Source organism: Kryptolebias marmoratus, linkage group LG13, assembly GCF_001649575.2.
Source record: "Kryptolebias marmoratus isolate JLee-2015 linkage group LG13, ASM164957v2, whole genome shotgun sequence".
In the NCBI taxonomy this organism is placed as follows: domain Eukaryota; kingdom Metazoa; phylum Chordata; class Actinopteri; order Cyprinodontiformes; family Rivulidae; genus Kryptolebias; species Kryptolebias marmoratus.
This window is the reverse complement of record NC_051442.1, coordinates 12,888,323-12,908,491: the sequence shown is the minus strand read 5'-3', so window position 1 is coordinate 12,908,491 and position 20,169 is coordinate 12,888,323. Positions and strand designations below refer to the sequence as shown.

Sequence of the window (20,169 nt, the reverse complement as noted above, 5' to 3'; positions counted from 1 at the left end):
TCCATCGGTGGATTTATCCTGTCGCCTGGCGGCAGTGATCAGGGCTGCAGGTGGCTTCAACAAAGTCTCATTGGGGCTTCAATAAATCCACCCCATGGACACGTTCTGCTGGCTTTAACTCACTGCTGCGACCACTGCTTACTCTGGATCTCACCTGACCCTATCAAAGGCAAGAATAAGGTGGAGCAAAACCGGCTCTGTCCGACAGCAAAGATTCTCTGTTTAAAAATCAGTTTGTGAGGCTAAAATCAGAAGATAAATGATCAGTCAGCAGCTTGGAGCAGACAGACCGGACATGAACAGAACACAGGGAACTAAAGACAGAGAGGAGACACACAACGGGACATTTGCTCCAACATGTCGGCCTATTTCCTGTGTCTGTCGACGCTCAGATCACCCCCCAATGTGGACCGTATTTAACCGGTCACGTGGCTTCTGAAGGTAACGGTTTGGGTTTTAAAGCAAAGGGGGTGAATATATATGAGCGCGCCACTTCTTTAGTTTTATAGCTTTTAGAAGACACATCCTCGATCTGCAGGAGGGAGGGAAAAGGCAGCAGCTCTGAGTACAAAAAGCGACTCAATAAACATTTAACAATATATAAATTCTATCTTGTTCCACGGAAAATGTCACAGAAATTGTAAAATTTGTGCCATTCAGGAAACGAACGTCTACTCTGCTAATATTTACAGCATTTTCTATAAACCGATATCATGTTTTTCAGATCGGAGTTGGTTTGAGACAGAGACAATCCACTTTGGTGTTGACCCCTTTCGGACTAGCCGTTAGCTCATCGTTCTGGTCAGAACTGAACGCTGAGGTTGTAGAAAGAGCTGTCTACAACAAATAAGAATGAAAGGAGACAAGATGAGGACGAATCTGAGCAAAGCTGAGACCAAACTGGATTGCTGCCACCTTAAAACCGTTCTAAATCTCAAAGATTTGACGTCGGTTCACGCTGAGCATTAATTTCTAAACATTTACTGCCACCAAATTCGCATTTCAGTTAGTCACACGGAAACCTGTCGGCACCGTGAGTGGAACACTTCGACTGGAGCTTGCTGCACTTCTGGCAACAATATTGCATTTTTGTTATTTTATTTGTTGACTTTGTCATTAAACCCCAGCTGGTCAGTCCTCCGACCAGCCTAAGAGTTTCAGATAAAAAAAATGTTTGGGGCAGAGTATAAAACAGAAATCTGACAGTCTGTCTGACAGTACATCTGTGGTTATTCATTGAGTGATTTTAGTGTGACCTTTGACCTCGTAAAACACAGAAACCAGTCCTACAAAACCAAGTTACTGTTCGGTTTATCACCTCCATAAACTTTCGTTGCAGAAGAAGAAACAAAAATCAGATCTGCGACACAAATTGTTTTATCTTGTGCCTTGTGTTCACCGTTGTTTGTTTTTCTAAGACAAATTGGACTGCAAACAAATGTTATCATATAGAAATGTTTATTTCAGCATCAGTCTCGTGTGTAGAGGGAAATGGGGTTTTTTGTACACCTGCCTGTTCACATTTTTATCTTTATTGGACATTTTAACATGGACCATAATGAAGACTGTAATACGTCTGGGAACAGCATCTAGTGGCCAATCCAGGAACTGCAGTTTCTTATTTTTCTTTAACCCATTTGTAATCGATGAGCTTCAGATTTAAAGGGGCAATTTGCAGGGTATAGTGACATCTAGTGGCAGAGTTGAACACTGCAGCCACCTCCTGATAGAGCAGAAAATGCAAAAAGCAACTTATTTTTGATGCGTTTAAGTTGCCCGTCGGATGATTTTGTAAACTGTTAATAGTATAATAGTCACTTTTTATCTTTTTGTTTTTGAAGCACAGTGACAAAATGAATCGTTTCACAGAGAAAAGAAATAATGAAATGTTCTAACGATTGATGAAATGCTGCAAAGCGACTTCAGAGCTATTATTTTCTTTTTGGCCCACATCTGTTCTGTAAAAAAACTGAAAAATGTATGGCTGTGAATTTATCCCCCTGACGCGAACAGCTTGGATCCCATCTGAGACAGCTGCACAAAGGACAGTCGGGTCGCTCGTATTTTAAGACAAATTTTATTCAGAATGTGTCTGAGTGGACGTACAAGAAGCAAATATTTTTTTGAATAATAAAAAAAAAAAAAGAAGAAAAAGTTTCAGTAATAAATGTACAAAGCCCACCACCACGAAACCTTTATTCGAACACATGGAAAGAGCTCAAACGTAAACTCTTGGTGAGAGTTTATCAGCACCAGCGTGTGATCTGGGATCGTGAACGTGTGAAAAAAAAAAAGAAAAAACGTAAAATGTAAACTTTCCAGTTGTTAAAGGTTAAAGACGTGTGGATGCAGGGGGCTTGTCGGCAGACATTATGGCGGTTCACCGGGGGGGTGAAAGGGTTTTTTAGCTGTCGCGAGGACAGGTTAATGCTTGTCATCGGGAGCGGGAAGTTTCTCCATGCTGGGCTCCACGCCCCAGATCTCCCGAGCGTACTGGGCAATGGTTCGGTCGCTGGAAAACTTGCCAGACCCAGCGATGTTGTAGATCACCTTCTTGGTCCATTCCTTGGGGTTCTGATGAGCGGACAAAGCCATTAACAAGAAAGCAAGAACAAAATCCGTCAGTGTTTATGGTTAAGCCATGCAAGTTAAAACCAGTCATATAAGCCTTTTTTCTGTATACCGTGTAAAGAGCATTGACTTTCTCCTGGCACTTAATGTAGTCCTCGAAGTCGGCAAAGACCTTAAACCTGTGCAGGAAACAAAATGGTTTACATGAAAAACGCCGATCAACCCGATCATCAGCTCAGAGGGATGGTGTTCGGGTTTGCGCATTCTCACCTGTCGTGGTGCATCAGCATGTTGACGATTTCTTTGAACAGGTCGGGCTGCTTCGGGCTAAAGAAGCCACCAGCAATCTGGTCAATAGCCTGTTTCAGCTCCGGCAGGTGGTTGTAGTACGCCTCGGCGTGGTATCTGAGCAGAACGAGAGGCGAATAATAAAAACGCGATGAGAAAAGGGGGGGAACGGGCATATCTCTTCTCCGGCGACTGGTTGATTCAGAAGGAAGCAGTGGGCACTGCGGGGACAGAAATAGCACCAGGTTCTCCGGGGCTTTTTAGTGAGGGGGAAAAAAAAAACCCTCGGCAAGCGAGGACAAAACATCAGAGCCTAGAAGCACCGGTGGCCAAAAAGCAAGAATGAGATCATTATTAAAGAGCGCGGAGCAGCTGGATGGTTGGAGTGCGTGCAGCTCTCTGTGCTGATTTTAAAACATCTTGACAGTCGGCCTGTCTTGGAGGGATTTCCTCAAATGGATCTGATTAAGAGACTGCAGCGGCACAAGCAAACATAAAAGAATGAACCATTTTTTTTATCCCCGCCCCGTCTCTGCTGTCTTGTATTTCCCCCTAAAGGATTTCGTCAGGGTCTGAATGCGTCAACAGATCCTCCCTGGCTTCCCGTGAAACAGACGCGAGGTACGGGTCGGCCCTTTACCCCTTCTTGTCAAGTGCTTCGACGTCGTCCACCCGCATGCCGAAGATGAAGAGGTTCTCCTCTCTGGCCTCCTCGGCCATCTCCACGTTGGCGCCGTCCATGGTGCCGATGGTGAGTGCGCCGTTCAGCATGAACTTCATGTTGCCGGTGCCGGAGGCCTCGGTGCCGGCGGTGGAGATCTGCTCCGACAGGTCCGCCGCCGGGATGGCTGCGGGGAGAGGAGGGGTGGGGGGAGCAGAAAGCAACGGGTCACGACTGGGAACTGGATGATCGTCTCAACTCTTCTGCAGCGATCGGATCATCGTCACCTTTCTCTGCCAGGGTGACTCTGTAGTTCTCCAGGAAGATGACCTTCAGGCGGTCTCCAACCACGGGGTCGTTGTTGATCACGTCGCCGATGGCTGTGATCAGGCGGATGATCATCTTGGCTGTGTGGTACCCGGGGGCGGCCTGCAAGGAAGACTCAGTTAGATGCAGGTCATCAGGTCGGTCAGACTGCTAGCCGATTTGCCCCGAGCACAAACCTTTCCTCCAATCATGACGGTTCTTGGAGTCCACTGCTTGTTTGGTTCCTTCTTGATGCCTGGAAGGAAGAACACGGGAACACGGGGCTAAGCTAGGACCTGTTCGAACTCCAATGTAACATCCGGGGCCGAGTTTTTGGCAGCGAGCACTTACGGTTGTAATAGGTGATGATGTGCAGGCAGTTGAGCAGCTGCCTCTTGTACTCGTGGATCCTCTTGACTTGGATGTCAAACATGGAGTTGGGGTTGATCTTCACCTTGTAGTGCTCCTCCAAGTGCACGGCGAACTTCATTTTGTTCTCCTGCGCGGGAAAGAGAGAGAGAGAGAGAGAGAGAGAGATTGGTAAAGAGCAAGAAAGAGATGGAGACTCTCAGAAACCCTCGGGGTGGGCCATGGGATAAAGCATCATATTTACACAAGGGAGAGACATAAAGAGGAGGGAAAAAACCCAGATGGATCCTTGATCCTTTTTATTTATTACTTTTTGGCAAGACAGCTTGATGACTTGATGTACTGGATTCTTCTCAAGGCTGTCTGTGACTTCAAACAGAAGAGATCTCAGTTTTTAGGGGGGGGGGTTCTTGGTGATAAATCGAATCTTTTGAGGCGAAGTTCTGTGAGAAAGTTATGAACGGCTATGATTTTTTTTTTTTAAAAAAGGGTGGCAGTGCGAGTATTGGAACCGGACCACTATCCGCCTGCCACGCCCATCTACGCCTGCCCCTGGTTCGTAATCACCCGCCTGTTTTTACATCCTCGCCATCAGCCTTTCAGAGCAGTTTCATGTGAAATACACTACTGAACGTCTCAAAACCCAAAACTAGCCTATCCCCTCGGAGTAAAAACGCCGCTTCTCCAAACCGAGACGGAGTCGGAGAGCAACCTGCAGCGGGTGAGACGTTAATGTAGCGTTCCGTCACATCGGTGTATCATTTTGGAGATGCAGGACTTTTAAAATCCGGAAAAACGACAAATTAGAGTTTTGCTTCTTTCTCCTGACTTCATGCTCTCTGAAGGATGATGAGAAGGAGCTCAGCATTGACAACTAGACGGAGCATCACTTCCCAAATTGACCAGACTGAAGAGTAACAAGTTATTTTTTTAAGAATTACTGTACGCTACCTGAACTGCTCTGAAATGTCCTCGCCGTGGACTCGTGTTGAGATTTTGTCCCCACCTGGAGACTGAGCATCTCAGCATCAACGTCACGGCGGCCCACACTCACCTGCTTCACTTTGGCGACATCTCGGATGAAGGCCTCGTCGTTCACAAAGTCCTGGAGACGCCTGAGCTGGTCCAGATCGCGGATGAAGTCCTCGCCGATCCTCTGATGAACAGTGAACACACAGGCAGTTTATTTATTTACTTTTTACACCACAAAGCAGGACCTAAATGTTTTTGGGTTTTTTTGCGGCTCTGTTTGAGCACTCAGCTGACCTCGGCGATGACCTCGGCCAGCCCCGGGTTGCACATGACCAGCCAGCGGCGGGGAGTGATGCCGTTGGTCTTGTTTTGGAACTTGTGCGGCTCCATTTCGTAAAAGTCCTTAAAGCTGAGGGTCGGAGGGAGCACACGCCGGTCACTCGCGGACCACAGTTTTGCTGAATTCTTGCCCTTTTGTTTGTTTGTTTGCACTTACACTGTTGCTTTCAGGATGTCAGAGTGGATCTGGGCCACGCCGTTGACGGCATGGGAGCCGACGATGCACAGGTGAGCCATGTTGATCCTCTTCTGCCCACCCTCCTCGATCAGGGACATCCGGCGAAGGCGATCCGTGTCCCCTGGGTATTTGGCGGCAACTCTCTGCGGAAATGACAAGGAGGCGGACATGAGGAGCCGCTCTCTGTGCTGGTTATTCCAGCCGGATGGTATCAGAGTCAACCTCGGCGCGCTCGCAGAAGGTCGCAACGTCTTTCCTTAGAAACCCCCCCCCCCAGTTATTTTGATTTTAATATCACAGCATGCCGCTCCTTAGAGGCCGCTCCCTGCATTTTAACGGGCTTTTCCGTTTCTCCTGGCGAAAAAAACCTTTTCCCAGTCAGATGAGTACGTCAAATAGAAAGGTACGTGTTGTTCTTTTCTCTTCTAGGTTTGTATCTGTTTTATCGTCACCTGCCTCCAGTGTTTGTCTGTTAGCAAAATATTTTATAAACCAGCGGGCCTATTTCATTGAAACTCCCAGAAAGTAGTCATTGGCTGCACATCTACAACTGATCAACTTTTGGAGTCAACGCAATCCAAGATGGCCACCACAGCTAGTCAGTTTCAGGGAACACAAAACTGACCTTAACTCAGCAGATTTTTTAGATATCGAGCTCAAATCTGGCATGGTAGTAGCTGAAAGTCATCTCCGACATTATGTCAGAGAGCTGACAGATCAGGCAAGATCTTAATTTTAAACGATCCCATTAAATCTTGGAGGCAAACGTGTCTGTCTGTTAGCGAAATATCTCATGAACTGGTCGATGGACTTTAATGAAACCTTCTGAAAGTAATCTACAGGTGATTACCTTTTGGACCCAGACCAAATGAAGATGGCCGCTACAGCTAATCGACCTTAGCAAACATAAAAATTGTTCTAACTCAGTCAGTTTTACGGATATTGGGCTGAAATTTTGCGTGGCAGTAGCTGAGAGTGATCTCCAAAACATACTTGGAGCACGAATGGGTTGCACGGGATCTTGGTTTAAAACTTTGTCATGACATGCACTCCTTTCGAGGAATGCCAGTCTGACATCATATTGTTTTATCTCCCTCTGCTTGTATTTTATCTCTATGAAGAGAGAGAAGATTTCTATGTCAGGATTAGATAACTTCATTAATATTTACCCACAGAGAACATTGGCTCTGAGTGTGTGTGTGTGTGCGTGTGTGTGTGCTGCATGGGAGAAAGCCACGGCGTATGACTCATGACAGCGTTTTGGAACAGGCTGCAGCGAGTAGCACCAACCTCCAGGTGGCGGCGGTTGATCTCGTAGACGATCTCCAGGTGGCGAGGCAGCAGATGAGCAAACAGCTCCACCGGCCAGCGCTCCAGGGCTTCGGGAAGGACCGTGTGGTTGGTGTAGGCACAGGTCCGCACGCAGATGTCCCAGGCCTGAGCGTCCCCGCGAAGGGAACAGTGGAGACAACAGGACATGTTTGACATTTTAAAAAAAAAAAATGTATTCACTGTTCTTCCATCCTTGACTCTGGCAGCCTTAATCCGAACAGAATCAAAGTGCAGGCCTTCAAGCATGACGGGAAGAAAGGCGCGGTTTGACCCTGAAACAAACGGAATTCCTTACGGTCTCCCACAAGAGCTTCTCCTCATCAACGAGAACCCTCATCAGCTCAGGAATAGCCATCGCCGGGTGGGTGTCGTTCAGCTGGATGGCGACCTGGGTTGTGCGGAGTCACAGAAAAGCATTTACAGAAATGTCCGACCGGTTCAACGCTCTGACAACAAGCAGTCTGATGGAGACTGAGAGAAAATGGGATTTTCTTTTTCTTTTTTAAACTTTTGACAGAAGCGATTTTTGTCAAGTTTCCCGGCGTCACCTTGTCGGGCAGCTTGCTGAAGTCTGTGCGAGCGACCTCGCGGGAGCCGAACTTGGACACCTTGAAGCGGCGGACGATGTCCTGCAGGGTGGCAGACACCACGAAGTACTCCTGCTTCAGACGGAGCTCCTTCCCTTCGAAGAACTGCACGGGCACAAAGGGCCATGTTTGTTACCAAAAGGCTCACTTACGAGATTAAAGGTCTTTTAATTCAGTGTAACCAAAGATGTGCGTCAGCAGGGCTTCTGCTCAGGTTCTGTAGCTGTACAGTACATAAATAGTATTTGTCGAAGTACAACTCAGCAAATGCTCTTCAATAATACACTAACTGTGAAATTAACTCTGCATTCACAGTGTTGTTTTCCTGGTTTTTACTCTTCAGTGTGTTTTTTTTTCAGTCAAGCTGCTTCTGTATACTTTGGGCCACTTCAGCCAGGCATATATCAGAACGTTCGGCTCATTCTGGAGATGGCTGCTGCGACTTTTGGTTTTTGTAACTTTTCTACTTTTCAAAATATTTAAAAATCCTTTTAGAAATGCATCAAGTTCTCTTCAGTTCCTTCAAAAACATATTCCTCTTTAAAATCTGCTGGCTCCACTGTTGTCTTCTCATGCTGCTGTTAGTTTTTAGCTACCATTGTGCTGTTTTTAGCTTTAAGCTAGCATTTAGCTACTGTCATGTTTTAGAGACGTTTTTGCTACTTTTGCTTTTAACTTGCTTTTTGCTGCTTTTTAGCTACCCTTCACTGTTTCAGCTTTTAGCTGCTGTTAGGTTTTAACAAACTTTTTTCTACTCTAGCTTTTAACTGGCTTTTTGCCACTTTTAGCTTCCAGCTATCCTTTGGCTACATCTAGCTTTTCACTTGTTAATTGTAGGTAGCATTTTGCTTCTTTTAGCTTTTACCCAGCTTTTTACTACTAGTAGCATTTAGTTACTTTTCACTGTTTTAACATTTAGCTACTGTTAGGTTTTAAAACCCTTTTTGCCAATTTTAGCTTTTCGCTAGTCTTCAGGTAGCATTTTGCTTCTCTTAGCCAGTGTTTTGCTCACGTTAGCTTTTAGCTTTTGCTTCCTTTAGCATTCCCAACAGAGTTCCAGCTCTCAGCGTTCCCACAGTTTCTCTGTTATTCTTCTAAAGAAATGATCAGACTTCATTTACGTCATCGAATGACCCGTTTTCCGTGACCATAAAACACTCGCTGTATGAATATTATATGAATCAGAGTTAAGTTTGCTGTTCATAAAACAAGGAAATGAGATTTGTCAGAGATACGGGAGCCTTTTAATTTCAGATGCGAGACGTATGATCGCTCTCTGCCGCTGACAGAAATAAACAGTACTCCACAGCTGCGCTGTCTAAAACACAAGGCCCATTAGAGTTTCTGCTCTCTGTGTCGTGGACATAAATCACAAAGCCCTACAGTGAGTTATAGCTCAATAAATGGCTATCTCCCGCTGTAAATCCTCCTCCTTCAGTGTTCACAACGCTGCGGTCAGGTCTAAGGTCAGATTTTTAAAGACAGCTGCAGAAAAAAAAGAAATCGTTACAAGCTCAAAGTGGCTTTAAGTGAACACAAAAGACATTTGTCTGTATTATAGGAGTCCACCTCTCAGCTGATAAGCCTTATCCCGTCACACAGACACTGACATCTGTATGCTTCCTGTTTCCTAACCTAATGTGTCTGCAGCTCTTGGTAAATTAGACGATGATATAGTCGTCTTTTCTTACGTTGTCATTGGGGTAGAGCACACGGGAGATGTTCTCTGCCAAGTTTCTGTCCAAAACGGCCTGGATGTAGCCACCGACGTTGACTGTAAGGAAAGCAGAGAACACGATCAGCGCGAGCCGGTTTTCCGTCGGGCTGATCGACTCGGAAAGCCGGGGCACGTACAGTCCTTCAGGTTGAACTCGCAGGGGGCCTTCGCGGACCACAGCCTCATCGTGTTCACAACGTTGTTCCTGTAGCCCGGGACCGGGGTGTCGTACGGCAGGGCCAGCACTACCTGCCGACGCCAACGAAACGAGGAGACGGTGACTTAAATCGGCCGGATCGCCTCGGAAATGACTGGTTTGTTTTGGGGGTTTTTTACAGGTCCTACTGTTCACCTGAGTGTCCACCCATCGGACGCCCTCGGGGTTGTGCTCGGTCCTGCCGTAGAAGTGGACGGGACGCATGTACTCCGGGCGAGCTTTCTCCCAGGGGTTGCCGTAGCGCAGCCAGTCATCGGCTTCCTCCACCTGGAGGACAGCGGACAGAGAGAGAACACTCATCAGTGACAGTGGCTTTCAAACGGAGAACAAGAACTAACAGCTCATATTAGCGACAGAGGAAAGATTTACATATTTATTTATTTATTTATACCTGCCAGCCGCTGACGATCTTTTGGTTAAAGATGCCAAACTCATAGCGAATGCCGTAACCGTAAGCAGCCAGGCCCAGTGAAGCCATGGAGTCCAGAAAGCAGGCTAAAACACACACACACACATATATGAAGAGAAAAGACTGAGTTTGTGTAATATCTAGCAGCCAGCGAGAATGAGAAATACGTGCTCACCGGCGAGGCGGCCCAGGCCACCATTACCCAAACCAGCATCTTCCTCCATGTCCTCCAGCTCCTCCATGTCCAGACCCAACTGTGGAGACAAACAGACCACTGATCGTCCGCAGGTTCTACCTAACCCGTGGCTGGCAATCTCAGTAACACAAGGGAGACAAAAACTGAAACCTTGGTCCTAGCCAAGAGTCGATCTCAGTCGATATTTATTGAAAAACAAACATAAATCAACCCTGGTTTTACACTTAATGTGTCAGATCATTCATATAGAAATATCAAATACCTTTTCCCAGTTTCATATTACACAGAATTAAACGTACTTAGTTTAATAAACAAAGAAAAATAGATTGAACTTTAAAAGACATCATTAGCATTCTCCATTAGAACGGCTAAATCAACAAAAATCCAATCATGCAGCTGCTAACATTTAACTTTGAAACATGAAGAAAATACCAAAAAAAAGACAATATAGGACACTTGAGTTAATGATGCACGTTAACTCAAGTCAGATATTCAATATAGTTTCTTGGCTGCAGATTCATCAACAAGAGTTTGTTTTCTAACTTGATGGTCTCTGTTGTTCTTATCACGTCAAAATCAAAGATTAATTTTCTTTGCTTCAAAGTCACTGTAATGATTCACTAAATAAAGACTCAGTTTGTCACAAACTGCAGGGCCATACCTAATATTGTTTTAAAAGTCATCTTGGGGGCCAGATAAAATGCTACCAAGGGCCTGGATCTGGCCTGCGGACCTTGATTTTGACATTACCAGTAACCTTTGTTTTCTAAACAGATGTAAGAAGAGATTTTCACTCTCATAAGAGGATTTAAAAAATGGAGCATCTTTGTCTCACCTGGTACATGGCCTCGTCACAGGCGTTCTCCAGCGCCAGGTTCACCATGGTGTTCTGCAGCGTGCGGCCCATGTAGAACTCCAGGGAGATGTAGTACACGCGCTATAGTTTGAGAGGAGGAGGAGGAGAGGGGGAAAATGGACATTATTTGCCATTTTAGAGGGAAAAAGAGACAGCCTGAAGGCACGAGGAGTGGGGCGGGTGTCTGTTAACGCCGCCGTATTGTCACTTCAGAAAGGTCTTCACAGCTGCGTGAGCGCAACATATTTGACATTGAAACTATAAACCTGTGAAATCAGATGCCAAATGTCACAATAACACCCAGAGTGGACCGTCAAAGAAACCTTCGGGTGCCGTGATTTGGTTTCACGCCTGGGAGCCCGTGTAAATGTGCCACCTGAGCCCGCGTTTAGCCGTCCTTTCTGCCATTTAGGCATCGTTGCTGTTTCTTTTTTTTTTTTTTTTTTTTTTTATTTATTATTTATTTTTTTTGCTCTGACATGGAAGGGCAGGAGGAGCAGAGGAAGGGGGAAGATGAGAGGGGACGGGGAGTAGGTGGGGGAGGGGACCAGCAGATTGCTTTGGGTATTACATAACGCCGACATTTTGGGCCGGGCAGAAAATAGCTCCCGTGGAGGTCGTCGCAAAGGTCAGGCAAAACCTGATAATCTTTAATTGTGGAGTCCAAGTCTGGAGACGGAGACGGAGATGGAGACGGAGACGCAGCTCAGATAGGTGTGTTAAATAAACAGGATGGATGCAGCCGACGGGTACCTGACAGGAAACCTCAGGTTCCAAACTGAGGTTGACTTGGACTCAAAGTCTGGAGAAACAGAGTTCAGGTCCGACTGGCAGGACGAGCTAACGGCTTGTCGGAGCGGAGCTGAGGCCGAAGCCGATCGCTGCCCTGTTCAAATCTGGAAAAATGTCATAGCGATTGATGTAGCTGTCGATTTACAAAACGGGCCCCGTTAGTTTTGCGTTTCATGGGTTCTGACGAAGAATTCGGTGGTTCTCTGCAGCAGTTAGCTGTAGCACTTCCGTATGACAATGTGATGAGGAACTGATGCTGGTGCGAGGGAGTACAGCATCGTGCTCACACTAACTGTCATGTCAGTTTTGAGACTGGAGCAGCGTTTTGGTCCTGGCTTGGCTCAGACTAGCTGCGAGCTCGTCAGTTTGGTCTGCTTCTCCAAATGGTTGTTCTCGAAGAGCTTTTTCAAACCAACTATTTCCTGAACCTTTTCTGTTGCTGTGAATGTTGCACTGTGCGGTTATTTACATGCTTACTTTCAGGTGTAAGTAGGGGTAGCAGCAGCTAGCTGTAGCACTTCCGGTGGAGGAAGACCAAAGCACTCCTGTCATAATAAAGGCGTCACATGATGTGTCGTTCACATGAATCCCTGGGAAGGTTCTGAAATTTTACAAACTAATGAACAGATTTTGATGAAATGTTTTGGATGTCACAGCTTCCTCAGACTGTCCGTATGAACCTGTGTCCACGTGCTGCAGCACTTTTGTAATAAATTACCACAAAGATAGTTTGACTTGTTTAACTGAGCTCACCAATATTTCAAAAATCCACAACAGCAGGAATTGACTTTGGCCTCGTTTGGACTCGCTGTTAGCTTACGAATCTGCTCAGATTTAAAGTCTATTTCTCCTTTCGAAACTATCTGCAACAGGTAAGATACTAGTTGTTCATGCCCTTTCCACGGGACCCCTCTTCCAAAGAGCTGAACTGTTTCTTTACTTGCCCTTTTCCCAAGAATGTCGACAATGACCGTTGTAATGGCAAGTCTGCCAGGGGATATTTTTGGACCAAACGTTGCCTTTGGCCCGGACGCCCTTCCTCTGCTCTTTTTCTGGTCTGACCAGTATGCGGTTGACCTTTGACCTTTCAGCTCAGAGCACGGGGTCCGAGGTATCAGATGTTTGTTTTTGTTTTTTTTCTTCCACATTTTATTTTTTTGTGTCTGCTTCGCGAACTCGCCCTCGTTGTTCGCCTCTCGAGCGCAACGCATTTGGTGCTGGTGGCGCGCCGCGGCTCGCTGTCCTCTCGCTTTGTTTTGGCCTGTCGCTCCTCTGAGGCCCGGCTGCTGGTGGCCGACGGGGACGAGCTGCTTCTGAGCGAGCTCTGCGGTCAGACAGGACAGGAACGGAAGGGCATGTGGGGGTCTAACATTTCAACAAACTATAGGCAAGGCAGCATACCAGGAGAGTGCTAAGAGCCACCCAAAGAAGTTTAAATGTCACGACTCCTTGGTATTCCAGTAACACCGGCATGGTTGTCCATAACCGCCTCTCTATCAGAAAAACAACTCTTGTTTTAGTCTAATTTATTTATTTTTTGGTTTGTTTGTTCTAAATGGAGGCTTGCACACCCTGAAGTAAGAACAGCACAACCTCTGGAGTCAATAAATAAATTAAAACATTATATAATAGTTGGCAAAGCATTAAAAAAAAAAAAAAAAAAACGCTGGTGGTGCAGAAATGACTACGTGGCTGGTATTTTGTGTTACGTCGGGGTGTTCTCATTAATGCATTCATGTTCGATGAGCAGCGAGAATTGTCCGGAGGGTCCCAAAGGCGACACAAGGCGGCTATTTGTCTTCTGTTTGTTGAAACGCCAAGGAGCGCTGCAAACTGGCTCGCACGTTTTCCAACTATGTCTGCCTGAAAGCTGATCCCCAGCCACACATCCGATCAGCAAGCCCCCCTTTTTTTTCTGTTCGCAAAGCTGATGTTTGTTGCTGCTCTCATGTTCGTGGGCAAAACAAAAAAAAGGGACTCAGTTGTTGAAATAAATATCTAAATAAACTCAGATTAATCTCCGAGCGACAAAATCTAATAGAAAACAGAAAAAAAAAAAAAAATGGCAGTCCTACACTCACCCGCCACCAGATCAGATTTGACCTTATTTGCAGGCCTTGGCTGATGCCAATATTTAATTTTAGAGCGTTAGTTTGGCTGATGCCGATGTCCCTTGTTGACTGTTTGGTGCAATGATTCCCAAAGCTGGGGTCGGGACCCCAATGTGGGTCACCCAACGCCGAGCGGGAGGCGGAGGGGGGGGATAATCTCCGGATATCAACTTACAGTCAAAAACCAAACTTCTATTACATGTTTGCACCATAATTGTTACAGAGAGTCACAGGCCCTTTATTTAATAAGCTATTTAAACAGCCAACAGGTGGGGTCACACACCTGTGTCACTATTATTTTATGGGTAGGAAGCTGAAAGGTTTGGGAACCACTGCTTTAGAGTCTAAATGAATTAGCTGAAGGTTTTATTTTAAGCAATTTTATATAAAACCAATGGTACAATACAGAAATAAGGACCTTTTTTCACAATCTTAATAGTCAGTGATTTTTCGTTTTTATTTTTGCAGTCTTTCTCTGAGTATCTGCACCTGCCGGGTCAGTTTCTGACGCTTGCCGCGGCCGGGACTTACTTTGGGATCCGTCTCGTAGTAGTGCTGCTGGGTCCGGATCCACCTGCCGATCAGGTGGTCACGGACTGTGTGCGCCAGGGCAAAGTAGTAGTCCCGTTTGGTGGCCACATTCCTGTCCTTCACCAGCGTGAAGTGGAGGTGCCGGTTGAAGTTCTGCTTCAGCTCGGAGACGTTCTCCACACCGGCGAGGCCCCGCACCGAGATCTGCTTCCTCCTGTCGTGGTCGGACAGAGGCTTGGACATGGTGGCGCAGTGCAGGCAGCTCAGGTCGACTACCGAGTCTGGGAGAGTGTGGACGGCACAAGAGGCACCCGCCCGGCTGGGTCCCGCAGCCGGGCTTTAATGAGCCCCGGCCGTGAATATTAAGCAGCAGGGGGTGGAGCGAGGTGGGTAGTTTAGGTGAAGGGTGGGGAACGGGCGGCGGAAGGGTGGGGTGTCGCCTTTCAGCCTTGTGAATAAATGAGGGGTGGGGGCGGTTCGGGGCGTTGGCGACAGGTTTCCCTGGCAGCACGTCTCGGAGCGTGGGGGGATCGTTTACAGCATGCCTAAACAAAGTGGAAGTTTTCGTATTTGTTCCCCTGGTTCGGTCCCAGAGTGAACGGTTCCGTTATTTACAGGGAAAAGGGGTCAAGAAGGTTATGAGCAATAAACGTCTTACCTGTTGCAAGTAATTCGTTGAACCGGTTTTGTTTCTGACTAGAATCGCAAGCTAACGACTGACCTCTGAAGGTGGCGATCCGGAGCAGGTGTTTTTAAAATCTCCAGCTTTCATTTGAGTTCTGCTTCCTGGCAGGAACAAACAGCGGCCTTGCAGGCGGATTTTAATGATGGAGGCTTCAGCACTGGTTCTGCTGGTTCATTGAGATGCTGATGTTTGGTATGGTAGCCTTTCCAATCCGCAATGACAGTCCTCTACATCAGCTTTGGTAAAATATCCCTGCAGCGCCTCGACGTGGCGTCTGCAGGTAGTCCAAGTCTCTGATCCGTAAAGGACTGTGACAACTACAGCGTAGTTAGTCTCTTTACCTTTAGTCTTCCCGAAAGCATGAACGTCCGTAATTATCGGAACGCACGACTAGTTCCGGTGCATCCTGGGACACTTCCTGTAGGAGCACCCCGACAGTTCAGCCAGAAGAACTGCCCGACGCAAACCGGTGTCCGCCTGAATACGTTCAGAAGATTTCCAAACAACAAGAAACAAAAAAACACTTGAGACGACGTGAGCTTCACTTCGAAGCGGCTCAGCAGTGACCAGCGTCGTCATTAGAGTTACCTAACATCGATTTAAAAATTTTTTTTTTGCTTCACCCTACAAAGCAAAGTCACAACAAACACAGAGGAGGCTGCTACACTCAGCAGCGGCGCCGTATGTGTGTCACCGCACAACGGCCTGGAAGTAGTTATAAATCTGTAATCTGGTGTGTGTGTGTGTGTTTGTAGATCCCATCTGCTCGAGAGCCTGCAGCAGCGGCAGGCACGGAATTAGCTGCAGCGGCGAAGACCCGCTCTCCTCTCAGTTATCACCCTGGCCCGGCGCACCGTCAGAAAGTCCTGACCTTCTATAAATAGCTCCCCTGACCCAGTCCCAAAGGCCATGATATTTGAAAGGCATATCTTGTTAATGTCAGCAGGAGCCGGCGGAAAACACAAGCGCACCGCTATCAGCTGGACCGCAGCGTAAGGGTGAAAAGAAGGGCCTGTCTCCCGGGCGGGACGGTTGGCGTTTTCCCGCTAAAACAGGGGTCTCCAATCCTGGTCCTGGAGGGGCCACCATCCTGCATGTTTTACTTGTTTCTCTGCTCCAACACACCTGATTTGAATCAATGGGTGATTAACAGGCTTCTGCAGAACATGAGGAGGTGATTTAACCACGGAATCAGGTGTGTCGGAGCAAGGAAACAAGGAAAACATGCAGGATGGTGGCCCTAGAGGACCAGGATTGGAGACCCTTGCGCTAAAAGAAGGGTTCAGCTTTTAGTGGTGGAAGGTGGAAAGTGGGGGATTGAATAAAAGCTGGATGGAAGAGTGAACCATGCCTCACGCTCCGAATAAATGTTGACAGGAAAAGTGTTGGTAATGAAATTGCCTCCTGCAGCAGCAGTCAGACAGCAGGAAGACAGCAAATCAGCTTGCAGGTGGCTGACATGTCTGGGCAGAGCGCCGTCGCCCCGTCTTCCTAATCTCATTGATGTGTTTTTATTTATTTTATTCTTTTTTTTATTTATGGTTCAGAACCTGCACGGCGCAGAAACGCCGCCCGCGTTCTGGATGCCAAACGGCCCCGCGGGACAGAGGGACGAGCGCGAGCACGCGAGAGCAAGTGACAGAGATTGAAGCTGGCGTGCCCCTGATTTGTCTGGCATGATGAACAAATTATGTTCTTACATGTCTACTGGGCGTTCTGTCAAAAGGCGCATCGAGGATTTCGCCACCGAGCCGAACGAGCGCGCACTGCCCGGTGGGAAAAAAAAAGAAGAAGAGGACAAAAAAAAAGCAGCAAAGTTAATTTTTTGATTTGAAGAGATGTTTTTAGCGTCTTTACGACAAATCGTGCCGTCGCCCCCATTTTAATGTTAACGCAGTCTGACTTTTTGTTTCTGTGCACTTAAAGAAAATTAGTATTTCTCATCTCCAAGTCGCAAAGCGGTTCAGGACGAGTGCCGTCAGTTGGATCTCAGCGGCCTGGCATGGTGAAATGGGGTCGGAAATAGAAAAAAAGGGCAAAATTTAAAAAAAAAATAACGCTGAGGCTTTTTGCGAAAAAAGGCAGAGCCTGGGTTTCGCTCACTTTTTTTTAGTGCAGGCGAGGGAGGAGTCCGGCCGCAGAGCTTTCAGCCAACTTTTTAAAAACCCTCCAGAAAAGGGGTCTCCAATCCTGGTCCTCGAGGGCCACCATCCTGCATGTTTTACTTGTTCCTCTGCTCCAACACACCTGAAAAAAAAAGAAAAGGAACAAAAACAAAACGGAACGTGTGTACCGCTGCATTTAGGTCAGGCAGCTGAAAGAAATGTCCCGAGGTTTGAGTTTGTCTTTGAAGATAGTTTGGATTTATTTTGTAATGGGGTTTAGTAACAGGAAGAAGAAGAAGAAAAAAAATTTCTTCTTCAATGTTGTTTCATTCTTTCTTACAGATATCTGACCCCTGACCTTTCTCTTTCGCTTTCCATACGAAAGAAAGATCCATTCTCTTGTCTGAAAGGATAAAACAATGGAAACAAAACAAAAAAAAAAGAAACGTTTTGCAATTTTCCTGGCAAATTACAGGAAATCTCGGAGCAATTAAGCTGTCTTTTTGTTCAATTTGTTGTCTTTCTTTTTTCCCCTCTAATAATGGTTGGCCGCTCGTTCGCTCAGCCGCATGCTGCTTCCATGAAAGCCGAACGAGCCCCCCGGATAATTTGACCCCGGGAAAGCACGAGCAACGCCGCTGCTCCACGCGGCCGGTGGGCGGGAAAGCCTGCTTCCTAGTTTTGTGCCTCGAGGGAGAAAAAAAAAAAAAAAAAGAAAAAGAAAAGGGAGCATCTTTGTTTACATCTCACCAGAAGTCGCAGGCTGGAGGTTTGAACGCCCACTTCCTGGCACGAGGCGACTTCCGTACAGAAGGTGGCGACGGATAATTGCCGCTGAACTTTTGCGCGCGCGCCGCCACCTTCATCTCTAATCGGCTGTTGTTTTCCACTCAGAGCGCTCCTGTTTGGCAGTGATAAAGTTGGGTTTTGTGTCGGTATATCCACCCCCCCACACACACACGTGGAGATTCAATCAGGCTGAGCTGTGGCCCTGGTGGACGGCGAGCAGAAGGAACACTGTCACCTGGTGGCAAGTGCGATAACATCCCACTGGAGGCCCGGCTGCAGCTCTCAGAGGCCGGCGTTATCAGCCGCTTCCTTCCATCTGCCAGTTAACAACGAGGAGAAAGCCCGTTTTTTCTTGTTCGATTCCTCCATGCGTCTAGAAGTTTTATAATCAAGCAAACTTCCGCCAAAATTTGACAAAGTGTTCGCCGTAAAAGAAAGAACATCGAACATGATTTTGGCGTTTTAAGAGGACGAACTTGGCCCATTTTGTTTTGTTTCTTTGTTGTTTTTAAACAACAGATCTTCGTGCCTCCGGGCGGTTTCTTTCCCTTTCTCACTTCCATCCCTCCCTTCTCACAGGGCAGTATGAGCAAAAATCCATCATGTTATTAGACGAGGAAAAAAAAGAAAACGTGAAGAGGTGACGTTCTGAGGAGCTGGTATCAGCAAAATGCTGGGCATCTGTCCCAGTGGTTTAGGTTTGATGTGCTCCGAGACCACAGGAGTTGTTGGTTTGTCACCATTTTTTTATTATTTAAAGGCATTCCTTGAAGGGACTGTATATTGCCTGCCGGAGGTTCAGACTGACATCGTCTCATGTTGAGAAACGATAGAGCTGCGGACGCTCCACTATCCTTCGAACCTTGAAACTAACGCTACCTACGATCTCGTGCAACAACGCAACACATCGGGGTCAAAGCACAGGCCTTGAATCACTCTCAGCTACTACCACGTCAGCTTTTAGCTCAGTGCCTGTGAAAGGGGCCGAGCTGCAGCCATTGTTGCTCATTTCATTTCGACTTGCTGTGGTAGCCATCTTGAATTGGATTGACCCCAAAGGCTAATCACCTGTACATGCACATCTAATGGTTACTTTGTGGAAGTTTCGTTAAAAGTCATCCAATCATTCTTGAGATATTTTGCTAACAGACAAACAGGGTCGACTCCGAGAGATATTGTGTGAGATCTTTGTTTGAAACTCTAGCATTGAGTAGCACTTGGAGCTCGGCCTGTCTCGATAAATCAATTAATCGCACGATAAATTAAAATGAGGTGGATCATTTTTATAATTATTGTTCCTGCGTGTCTCTGTCTCTTTCTACTGAAGACCCCGGATGTCAAAAGGCTCCGGTGCTCTTCACTGACCCCTCCCTTTCTGTTAGAGTCAGGAGGGCGTGGCCTATCGCGTCAGTTAGCCCGTCGAGGCGACTCGGCTTGTAGCTCTTTAGCATTAGCCCCCGCGAGGTGCAAGCAAGCTAAATATATTAAAGTTTGATATTGGGGAAAAAAACAAAACAAAATTGAATTGGTTTCAAGCTGGAAGTAACAGCAGCGGTGTGGGAGCACTTCGGATTCAAACCAAATGTCCGAAGAGAACTGCTGAACCTCTGAGAGCCGGTATGTCGCATTTCTCCTTCTGTTAGTTTGCACTTTTTGTTTAGAAAACTGTCGGTTTTGTCTGTCTTCTCTCTATAAAACTAATAATTATTATTTTTTGAAGGGCACTTTAGTTTACAGACTTAATAATCCGTACTGTTTTTGTTGAATGTCGGTTTTATTTCCGTTTTTTTTTTTTTTTTTAGTTTTTATTCAAGTGCATTCCTGGTTAATGGAGGCTGAGAGTCCATTTTACTTTTGTCTTCGGTTGTTTTGTATATTTTGTGTTCCAGTTCCAGCGTGAAGTGTTCTTTTGAAAGTAAAGTTTATTCATCTTTGAGAGGATGTATTTGCACTATTATGTTATTATCGTTACATTAGTTTAAAACGGCCTCCAAACCATCCATCCATCCATTCTCTTCCGCTTATCCGGGGTCGGGTCGCGGGGGCAGCAGCCTAAGCAGGGAGACCCAGACTTCCCTCTCCCCAGCCACTTGGGCCAGCTCCTCAGGGGGAATCCCAAGGCGTTCCCAGGCCAGCCGAGAAACATAGTCCCTCCAGC

General features: G+C 46.6%; 2 protein-coding genes across 2 annotated transcripts in view; one reads left to right on the top strand and one right to left on the bottom strand.

The window, feature by feature from the left end:
* Positions 1 to 2,164: 2,164 nt before the first annotated feature.
* On the bottom strand, positions 2,165 to 14,765 carry pygma (phosphorylase, glycogen, muscle A). Its single transcript, XM_017418178.3, has 20 exons — positions 14,433 to 14,765; positions 10,978 to 11,079; positions 10,122 to 10,200; positions 9,929 to 10,032; positions 9,673 to 9,804; positions 9,458 to 9,569; positions 9,295 to 9,377; positions 7,565 to 7,708; positions 7,312 to 7,404; positions 6,975 to 7,121; positions 5,664 to 5,827; positions 5,462 to 5,576; positions 5,250 to 5,351; positions 4,178 to 4,325; positions 4,024 to 4,082; positions 3,808 to 3,949; positions 3,500 to 3,707; positions 2,842 to 2,976; positions 2,684 to 2,750; positions 2,165 to 2,574 (listed from the first exon to the last, which is right to left on the bottom strand). The coding sequence occupies exons 1-20, from the start codon at positions 14,673 to 14,675 to the stop codon at positions 2,425 to 2,427; spliced, it is 2,529 nt and encodes an 842-aa protein (XP_017273667.1). The 5' UTR covers positions 14,676 to 14,765; the 3' UTR covers positions 2,165 to 2,424.
* Positions 14,766 to 19,440: 4,675 nt separating this feature from the next.
* nrxn2a (neurexin 2a) overlaps positions 19,441 to 20,169 on the top strand; it is a gene marked incomplete in the record, with an annotated part of 142,128 nt that continues 141,399 nt past the window's right edge. Inside the window, 1 exon segment of the mRNA XM_025006366.2 lies at positions 19,441 to 19,628.

Excerpts from the sequence above, each read along its gene's own strand:
- pygma (XM_017418178.3), bottom strand. The coding sequence starts at position 14,675 with ATGTCCAAGCCTCTGTCCGACCACGACAGGAGGAAGCAGATCTCGGTG. Across the intron at positions 10,201-10,977 it reads GTGACGAGGCCATGTACCAG|TTGGGTCTGGACATGGAGGA; the intron begins GTGAGACAAAGA and ends TTGTCTCCACAG. Across the intron at positions 2,575-2,683 it reads AAGTCAATGCTCTTTACACG|AACCCCAAGGAATGGACCAA; the intron begins GTATACAGAAAA and ends TCCGCTCATCAG.